This window comes from Capsicum annuum, unplaced genomic scaffold (assembly GCF_002878395.1).
Source record: "Capsicum annuum cultivar UCD-10X-F1 unplaced genomic scaffold, UCD10Xv1.1 ctg71288, whole genome shotgun sequence".
NCBI classification, from domain to species: Eukaryota; Viridiplantae; Streptophyta; class Magnoliopsida; order Solanales; family Solanaceae; genus Capsicum; species Capsicum annuum.
The window spans coordinates 16,644-27,194 of record NW_025881105.1 but is presented as its reverse complement, the minus strand read 5'-3'; the positions used below and the strand labels follow the sequence as shown (position 1 = coordinate 27,194).

Here is a 10,551-nt window from a genome sequence, read left to right as displayed (position 1 = left end):
CTCCAGGTAGATGCGGTCTTCACCCAGCCCGTAGAAAAGACGGTCCAAATCATTCCTTAGGAGGAGGAGGTCGTAGTGCCTCGGAGGAACACGTCTGATGGGGTGCAGGGGTATCCTTCTTGGAGGCATTTTTTTTATTTGGGTGAAGAAGAAGAAGAAGAAGAAGAGATGATTTCTGATATTTTCGATTTAGAAAAAACTGAAGGGTTGCGTAGAAAGAGGTCCTGTACTTATAGACCTGTAGATTGCATCCGTTCATATATCCACCCAATGGTAGGTCGACGTGTCTGACAAGAGAAAACATTTCGTATGCGTATACCAGCTATTTTTCCTCATTAAGAGATGTTTTGTGCAACTTTTTAATAAATGGGAACGGGAAACAGGGGAAATAATGATTCATTGCATCTATTGGAGAGATAAGCCAAAAAAAATGACCAACATAACGTGTTAGATCAGCAATAATATAATCAATGCATAATATTTTATAAACTATATATTAGATATACCATAGACTATAGATAGTCTATCGTAGACAAAGCTTTAGGTCGATAATAACTGAACGTTAAAATCTACAGAAATGCACATTCCTCCCCCAAAACAGTAGCTTTACAACTGAAGCTAAAAAAAGCCTATTTATGATTTGATGCCCATTTTACACATGGTTCTTGTGTCTTAATTTCTTGCATATTGAACACCTATTCCTCCTTTTGGAATTGAATGTCTCACCGACGCCCTTAGTGCGTTTGACTTTCTTCCTTCCGAGTTTGGGATCGTACGGGGGTGGAGAAATTTTGGTGTCTACCATTTCCTGTGGCACAGTCCATTCAGCCTCCGGAGGGACCACGTTAATTGCTTCCGAGTATGCAAGGAGATAACTTTCAGCTTTATAAATTGGCAAAGAGTAGTCGTAGATGGAGTTACCATAATCTTCGCCATCGCCGTACTTTGCTCGCAAAGCTGCCATCGCGTGTTCGCACGGTATTTTCACCAAGTCAAATTTCCGACAAGAACAACTCCTCTTCAAGAGATTGACCTTGGTAGTAACATCGTTACCGAACACCAAATACTCATCGAGAACCCCGTTTGGATTACCCACATACAAGGAATCGCTCGCACTCTTATTATCCCTTAGGATCCTTTCCACAGAAGGCACAAATATGTTCTCTTTACCACCAACAAATGCATGTCGCTCCCTAAACTTTTCACCAATTTTTTTAGCAATTGAATTAAATATGTACAACACAGGGTACTCCCGTTCATCCATCAAAACTGAGTTGAGTGACTCGGCGATGTTTTTGGTCATCACGTCGTACCTATTGCTCGAAAAGTGTGCTCTACTCCATTTTTCAAAATCAAGTACATTTTCAAGGACATGAGCTGCCTCAGGGCATTTACTCTTCAATTCCACAAAATTATCGCTAAACTCATCATAGGAATAAGCCTTTGCTGCGGTGTAGAATAGATAAAGATGTTCTCCGCAGTGTTGATTTACGCAAAGATTTTCAGCAAGGTGCCTCATGCAAAGTCCGTGATGTGCACGACTATATACACGGGAGAAGGCATTGGTGATGCTAATGTGCCTGTTGGAGATGACGCATAGATCTGGTTCATCTTCTATGATAGACTTCAGTTACTGGAAGAAGAAGGTCCAAGAAGCATCGTTCTCTTTATCGATGACACAAAAGGTAATTGGAAATATATGATTTTCGGTGTCCTGTACAACGGTGCTCAGCAGAACGCCCCTGTACTTGACTTACAAATGTGTGCCATCGACGACAATTACCTTTCTCATGTGGGCATATCCTCGTATGCAAGCTCCGAATGCTAAGAAGTAGTAAACGAATGATCCATCCATCCGGTTTACCATGATAGAGTAAGACGACCCGGGATTCAATAACTCCATCATGTGGGAAAAAGCCGGCAAGCAAGCATATCCGTGCTCCGGTGTCCCGCGAATGATGTTCTTCGCAATTACACTTCCTTTCCAACACATCCAATAGCTTGCATTGCAACGCAACTCCTTAAATACAATTCTTTGAATTTTTCTTATGCTTGGACCCTTACCATCCCGAAAATGATTTATGCATACTGAAGCAATCAATTCGGATGAGACTTTTTTATTGCCTGCGGGTGGCATTTTTAATGCCGCACATGTGCATCCCGACATACTTGTATACGTGAAATCTGTTCGAGGTGTTGTACTTTTTTGCCCGCAACAGCCAGCCACAACCACGAGATAAGAATTGTACCTTCATCAATTTCGTGCAACTCTTCTCCATATAATAATCAAAAGACTACCTCGCTGTTGCTGCTTCTAGTTGCATTTTCAACTCTTTTTTATCGGCGGATGTTTGACCACAACAGAAATTGGTTCCGTTGGTGAAGAAGTTTCCTGCTTGTGAGTCCGTTTCACGGTCATCATGTTGTGAGTCCGATGAAAAGTTTTCCATATGCATGGAATAATATTTCATATTAATTGTATCATCGACATCGTTCTTGTAATCATTCAAATCGTCGTCGATCAAATCATCGTCGACTGCCGAGCGCCGCGGTGGGGGTGCTGATGAATTCAACGGTCTTTCAAATGACCTCTCAACCACATTTATCCTCAAAATTGGCCTAAAGCCATTTGCATCAGCATCCATTATGTACGTCAGCACACGTACATCGCTATTTATGATCATAGGATTCACCTTTTCCCTCGAATGCATTACATAACTAATCACCACGTCGCTCGGCGCGCAATCTAGATCCCCGCTCTGCATTACGCTTGCAACAAATTCATCGTACGAACTATTGCGGTGAACAGAAATGGAAATTGTCACCTTGGTAAATGATCTTCATTTCCAACATTTCGAAGTCTCCACCCATTCTCCCATGAAATCACTAGAAACCAGAACAAATTCTGCAATGGACATCCTAGAATTAAGCTTCGATCGATGGTAGATTATGCTTATGGTCTATGTCGTGTGGTATGCACGGTCGATGACTGGCGAGGACGGGTCGATGACTGCGCAGATTTTCGTACAAATACTTGAAATTGCAAATATTGCTTGTACTCAATGATTGTTGGGTTTATGGAATAAAGAAATGAACTTGGAGTCGCCTGAGCTACTGTAATGCACTTTCTAAAGTGGTTTTGAGTAATGTGTGTGATTTAAAGTTTTTTAACAATGGTGGAAAGTGTGTTTGAGAAGATAGGAAACAAATGGGGTAACAATAGATGCAATGGACAAGCTTATGATGTTTGTGGACTAATTTACAGCTGATCACCGAAAATAACGTCTGAAAAGTGGCCGGATTCTGAGCTTTTTGGTGGAAAAAATAACCACTTTCTATTTTTAGCTTATGGAATTATTTTTTTTAATATTTTTGAAAACCTAGACATTATTTTTATATATAGTGGTGGATGATGGAGTGGATTGAAGTGTATTATTAGAAACTTGTGGGTGAATTTATTAAGTTGGAAGTATTGGGTTAAAGTGAATTATTATAAAGGTTGGGGCTGAAATTGTTAAGTTGGAAAAGTTGGTGGTGAGGTGGAATTAAGTGTGTATTTGGCAAGAATTTAAAATTTGTGAATATTTAACAAAATAGTTTGGATAAAGAGTCTTTTTGGCATAAAGGCCCATACTCTGTAATACCAAGGCTTACACAGTTGAGAAGAAATTACTCCACTGAGATTTGTACTGATCTCAATATTCTCCCTTCACAAACTACTAAGTCACACCCTTTGGGTGTTGTTTAGCACTTGATCCTTGCAGCTATGAAAGATGTAAAAGTCAAACTTCAATATCATAGGGAAATGTTTATTTTCCCTTTATTTTTTAATGTAGTTGAGTAATCAAAGACTCCTATGTTCTTAGGGATCTGCTATGTTATCCTAGTAGTTTGGGTCCAGAAATTTCTAAACACTGAAGAAAATACTTTTGGCCTTTCTGTCCTATCTTTATTTGATTTTTCTGTCTTGTGCCTCTTGATGATTGTAATTTTACCTGAATGGTACTAGATGAGCATATATTATACTAAAGAACAGTCTACATTGACATGTGTCTCTACCTGGATTCTTTAACCTAGAAAAGATTATTCTTTTTCAGCACTTTGCTGAATCCATATTGTTTTTTTCTTGCCAGTGCCAGTGATTCTGCTTTGATAATCATTTGAAGCATGTAATCAGTAGCATACTAACTTAGTCACTATTATTTTTGTATAAATAACATAAATACCAACCCTTTTATAACTAATCACACTCTATTCCACTTTACTTAAAATCTGTACTCTCTCTTCCTTTTTAATATACATAACTTTCGATTAATATACATACAATACTATGTATATCTAATAATGTTTCTGGCGTATAAAAAGAAAATAACGGATTCCTTCCTTTAATCACGCTTTTAATTCAACAAATTAAATTAGTGGATTAGTGTCTTCCTTAAATTATGTAACAACTGCTGATTTTGAAATTTTGAATTAGTCAAATACATTTAAAAAAACTCATACGTAATTCACATATACAGAAAAAAACACAAATTTTATTGATCCTATTGAAAAAAAAAATTCTTCTACTTCAAGGAAAACAAATAACACTCAATTCACACACACAAAAAAAGTGCAGTCACTGTTTATGTTGATAATGTTGAAGGAAAAAATTTGAATTCGACATCAAGAAGATGAATATTGCTATACTTTTGAGGTACACTGGTAAGTGGAGAACAGAAACGAAATATGTAAATTATAAAAGCGAAGGAATAGTTATTGTGGAATCAGTAAGTTACCTGAAGTTGATTTCGTCAATTGCTACGAAATTAAACATTGATGAACTTCGAAAAACTATTGAGGTACGTTATGTAGTTGACGGCAATGCTTCACCTTTTCATATCCGTATTGACAATGAAGTACGGTTGTATGTCGAGTTGAAGAAAGCGCAACCAGTATTCTTGATGTATCCATTATGCATATCAAAAATTGATAAGTCTTCCAATTAGATACAGTTTGATAGAGATATAAGAGCTGTTGTTTGCGTGGAGGGTGTTGCATCAGACGCTATGGCTCTAGCAATTGCAGAGACGCATAATCAATATGCGTTGTATATTCCAGAATTCGATCTTGATAATCTTATTTATGATAGCAAGAGCATTGATGTGAAGGTGAAACAAATGCATAAGGATAAAAAGACGCTCGTTTCTGTGATGTCAAAGTATGTTGTGACACATGAATTCAATTACATTCAGATAAAAAAAGGTAATAAATTTATTTTGTTGAGTTAAAAATATTTTTTGGTAAACTGTATGGATTATGTTATGTTAGTTATGTTGTAATTTATTTATGGATTGAAATTGTTATGAACTGAAGCGGATATGTAATTGGAATTTTTTTATCGCATGAAGTGATTGATTGTAGGTTTAAGTAAACATTCTATATTGTTTGTTTATGTTAATGTGGTGTTGTAGTACTAGAACAATGAATAAAAGAATGTGCCTAAGGCAAGAAGCGTATGTAATTCTCAAATGTTTAACATATACATAATATTTCTTATGTATATGTATTTTTCTGGTATCAACATTTTAAACATTTGAAATTAGTTTATATGCATAAGTTTTTTTTTTAAATTTCAACTGATGACTTATAAAAAAAATGTATATGTTGTAAATGTGGAATAAAATCAATGTTATTCGGGCATGTAATATATATATTTTTTCTGGTTTTGTTATAGTTTCTCTGAATAGTAAAATTGAAATATTATGAACATCCACAAAAACTTATTACAGTATATGTTACTGCTTATTGCAGCTATTTCCTCCAATGCCATAATGAGGATTGTGAATGGATGTTGGAAGCATCTAGCTATAAAAAATAGATGTTTTTATCATCAGGAGATTTAATTCAGAACATTCATGTCGTTTGAGTGATAGGGTTCTGAAGAATATTATGACGACTACTGCTTTTGTGTATGAATTTGCGGCTCCTAAATTAGTTAACTATAAAAGAAAGTACACACCGGGAGACATCATGGAAGAAATGAAAGTTGTATATGGTGTTGATATAAACTATATGAAGGCATGGCGTGCAAAGGAGCGTGCCATAGCGATGCTTAGAGGTAGTCCAGCTGATGGGTATAGACAGATGTCGAGATACATATATATGTTGAATAATGTCTATCCAAATTCTCACATTGCAATGCATAAGTCTTAGGATAATCGATTTATGTATATTTTTATAGCGTTGCATCCAATGATAAGGGGTTTTGAGTTTTGTAGACCCGTTGTAGTTGTTGATGGTGCGCATTTAAGTGGACCATATCAAGGGACTTTCCTGTCAGCAAGTACATTCAACGGTGTAGGTATGATATTTTTCATTTATATTTGTTTAGAATTTGTATTTCATTGTAAAATATATGTTGTAGTATAACAAATTAGTTTTGACAACTTATCAATATTAATATAGTTTATACGTAAATTAGGATGCATTTTACCGCTTGCGTACGGAGTTGTGGATACGAAAAATGACAGCTCATGGTCATGATTTTTCAACCAATTCAAAGCTACTTTTGGAGAATGTGACAACATGTGTGTTGTCTTTGATTGAAATGAAAGTATCATCAAAGCAGTTAGTGTTGTATATCCAAATGTCCCACATCTTGCATGTATTTGGCATCTCTGAAAAAATGTTTGTGGTTACTTTCAAAAAAGCAAAGAAAGTATTAGTGATTTGTATTATTCAATGGCCAAGGCTTATTGAAAAGAAGATTTTGACTACCTAATGGCAAAGATTGAAAAAGCTGATTCGAGAGTGAAAAAATATCTACAAGAAGCTGGATATGAAAAGTGGAGTAGGTGTCATTCACCGGTAAACAGAGGTCGGATGATGACTTCGAATATTGCTGAGTGTATTAATAGGTGTTTGGTGGAGGCCAGAAAATTGTCAATATATGGATTCTTAGAAGCGACGCAAATTTTATTTGGATCTTGGAACTGTAAAAACAGTGAGATAGCTTCATATACAAGTACTACATTTGGTCTTAGATTTGATGAAATCTTAACTCTCAATGGTACGTAAGTGTTGAGGATGACGGTATGTATCAATTTTTGTGAGTTTTTACCATGCAGTTATATGTATTGAACTTGTTGATCCTGTTGTTGTCTTATGAAAAAAAATGTGGAAAAAAATTACAATGAATGAGGTATTTTTGCCCAACTGTTCGATAAAAATATAAAATGTAGAGTAACAAATGATTATGTGTGAATGAGTTAGAAATGTTGATTAGACGGGCTTGTATGATGGGTACTATAGACCACAAACTTATGTATGTTATTAAAAATACATTACAGTGTTATGTATATAATGTACATATACATAACTTTTGATTAATATACATATAATACTATGTATATCTGATAATGTTTCTGGCGTATCAATGGTACGAAAGAGTTGAGGATGACGGTATGTATCAATTTTTGTGAGTTTTTACCATGCAGTTATATGTATTGTTATAATCAAAGTAAACATTTTATTTTTTCAAAATAAAATAAAAATTACTGATAAAGTTCAATGTATGTATTTTTTATTCTCTTCAGGTTAAAATGTCTTCACCGTATATATATTCAGTTTATGAATCTGGACGAAGATACATTATCGACCTTGAAAGTGAGTCATGCAGCTGTTGGAGGTTCCAAATAAATCAAATACCTTGTGCTCACGCTATTGCCGTATTGAAATCTAAACATGTAAAGGAATTTGGTCCATATTGTTCTGAATACTACAAACCAGCTACTTTGGTGAAGACTTATGAAGTTCCAATCATTCCCATGCCAGATAGGACAGACTGGAATGTTCCTAATAGTGTAGCCGAGGAAGAAGTGTTTCCCCCGATATTCAAAAGGCTTCCAGGAAGGCCAAAGAAAGGGCGGAAGAAAAAATCTAGCGAAACACTTACATCAAGCACAAATCGTTGAGGACGTTGTGGACATAAAGGACACAATAGGCGTTCCTGCAATTTCTTCCCAAAAGAGAATTAGGTTTTGGTTTTTGTTGACTCTTGAATATTAATCACTCGATTATTCTTTTTCTGTTTTTAAGAAATGAAGTTAGTTAACAGTTTTTGTTTGCTATTTTAAAATTGAAATAAGTAAGATTTTTGTTCAATTTATGATTGATTTTATCAATTTATCGCTCAAGTTTTTATGTGTATTTGTTTACTGGTATTAAGTATTTTTATTTTTTTGTAAGTATTTATTTGCATATTTAAGCTCATCAATTTTCAGATTTAGTTTGAAATTTTAACATTCAAACTATCAAAAAGAAAGATAAGTATTTGTTTACTGAGTTTCGATCAGATATAGTTTGCCATTTTTTGTTGACATTTTTTATGTATTTATTTTTATTTGTTGATAAATATGTCTTATTAATAACAAATAATTCATATTTAAATGTATGTAGCTTATAAGACTGTATGTATGTTAAAAGCTTATAAGATGGATATGTAAATTATGAGTTTATTCTATGAATGAGTGGTGTTGAAAAATATTCTATGAACATTCCAAAATTTATAAAATTATTTATACTAAATGCAGTGTAGTTGACATGTAAATGCATTCTAAAAACTATATTTAGGCATAAGAATGAAGGTATAAACAATATGAATATGTTGACATATACACACATTCGAAAAAAAAAAATGCTAAGTTGCTATATATAGGAATGAAGAAATATGTTTTGCAGTTTAGAGTACTGTGTATATTATTACATATACACTCAATCAGAAAGCTAATTTGGTTTGTTCATTATAAGCATAAGATAGTGCTGTGTAGTTGTGTATATTACTATGTATACACTCAAACATGAAGCTAATTTGGTTTGTTCTTTTTAAGCATAAGATTGTGTTGTGTATATTACTACATATACACTTAATCAGGAAGTTAATTTGGTTTGCTCTTTATAAACATAAGATAACAATTATACACACAACAAACAATACAATAGTTTAATAATGCAATAAACGTATAATATACATATGACATCATCGGTATACAATATGTATTTGTATACGTAGCCGTACATATTTAAAAGAATAAAAACATAAACTTAAATGATATGTTATTTGTATAAAAGAAATATGGTTTGTAAGCATTTGTTTATCAGTATTATTTAGTATACATATGTATATGTAGATTAGTTCACGAATATATATAGAACGACAAATCATGTTCACAAAAGAATAATAAGCAAAGGAATTTTTATCATTAATCCATAAACATTGCTTAAAAAACTGTTAAAACAAATTTATAATAAGAAAAAATTCTAAAGTTGTTGAAAATGCAACATTCCAAACAAAACTCATTTTAGTAAACATTTTGTAAATCATAATAAACTGTCCTCCTACCCAATTCTAACAATGGCTATTTCATCAGGAATTGAGTGTTTTGTTCGCCTTGGTCTTGGAGGGTCTTCATTCTCACTGACATAATCTTTTTTTGCTTTTCGAATACCATAATTTTTAAGGAGAGATGCGTATCGCATACGATGGTATGTCGCTTCAAAATCAACTGTTGGGACTGACATTCCTTCACTTATGTATTCTGCATATCCAGCAACAAAAACTCCGCAGTCTCTGTCACCAAAAAATAAATATATTATATAATTATAACACATTGTAAAATAATATTTAAGAAAACACTAAGTGCAGATTACTTACAGACTATCACAATCTTGTTGAGAAATATTTTGCACATAATCAACCTCAAATGGATTGATATTCAGTAACTGTGTCGTATCACTTAGTTTATTCCTGTATGCATCAAAGTTTGGCCAATCTGTTCGGGATGTTTGTTCAAAAAGTTCACTGTTAGACAAGAAGGTTGGGAGCATCACCGCCAAATTCTGAATCTCGATGGATGAGTCCATATTTCTTATGTTGGACAGCGAATCATAGACGCGTATACGTCTATACTTTAGAGCTATAACAGCTAACACCCAGTGAAAATTCTGATTGCAGTTTATTGGAACATACACCTCATCAACAAGGTGTCAGGGCAATCCAGCTAGTATTGAAAATCCCTTGATTATGTTGTTTACTGTATTTTCATTGTCGACGACAATTACAGACTCAGCATAATCCTGTTGTGTAGAAAGTACCGTGTCCGAATCATTGGGATAATATCTACGATATGTCCTCTCAACATAATTCTTGAAAAAATAGTTTGTTGTGGTAAATCGGTATTCTTGATCAGTCCGTAATTTTGATTTCTTGCGCAAGTGATAAAATATCACGTCAATATGCTACAAAATTAAAATACAAAGAAGAGACATTAGGTTGATGTACAATGTGAACATATTTATATATGTATACAAACAGTAATAATAGGTAAAAAAAGTAAACGTAATTGTGGAGTTTATATATATAACTTGCAGGCAGTTACAATAAAACATTTTAATCTGCACAGGTATATAATGAATCTGCACATACGTATAGTTATTCATTGCAATTCTGCACATACATAGAATGAATCCTACATATACAAAGAATTCAGAGGAATATTTCTTTATCCGGTA

The 10,551-nt window shown here is 33.9% G+C and overlaps 1 protein-coding gene and 1 pseudogene across 1 annotated transcript; one reads left to right on the top strand and one right to left on the bottom strand.

Annotated features, from left to right (window-relative positions):
• The first annotated feature begins 6,723 nt into the window (after positions 1-6,723).
• On the top strand, positions 6,724-8,018 carry LOC107858370 (annotated as a pseudogene).
• A 1,296-nt stretch (positions 8,019-9,314) lies between these two features.
• LOC107860471 lies at positions 9,315-10,274 on the bottom strand. The gene is made up of 2 exons (XM_016705846.2): positions 9,695-10,274; positions 9,315-9,610 (listed from the first exon to the last, which is right to left on the bottom strand). Exons 1-2 carry the CDS (start codon positions 9,901-9,903, stop codon positions 9,379-9,381), a joined length of 441 nt encoding a protein of 146 aa, XP_016561332.2. The 5' UTR covers positions 9,904-10,274; the 3' UTR covers positions 9,315-9,378.
• Between the last annotated feature and the right edge of the window lie 277 nt (positions 10,275-10,551).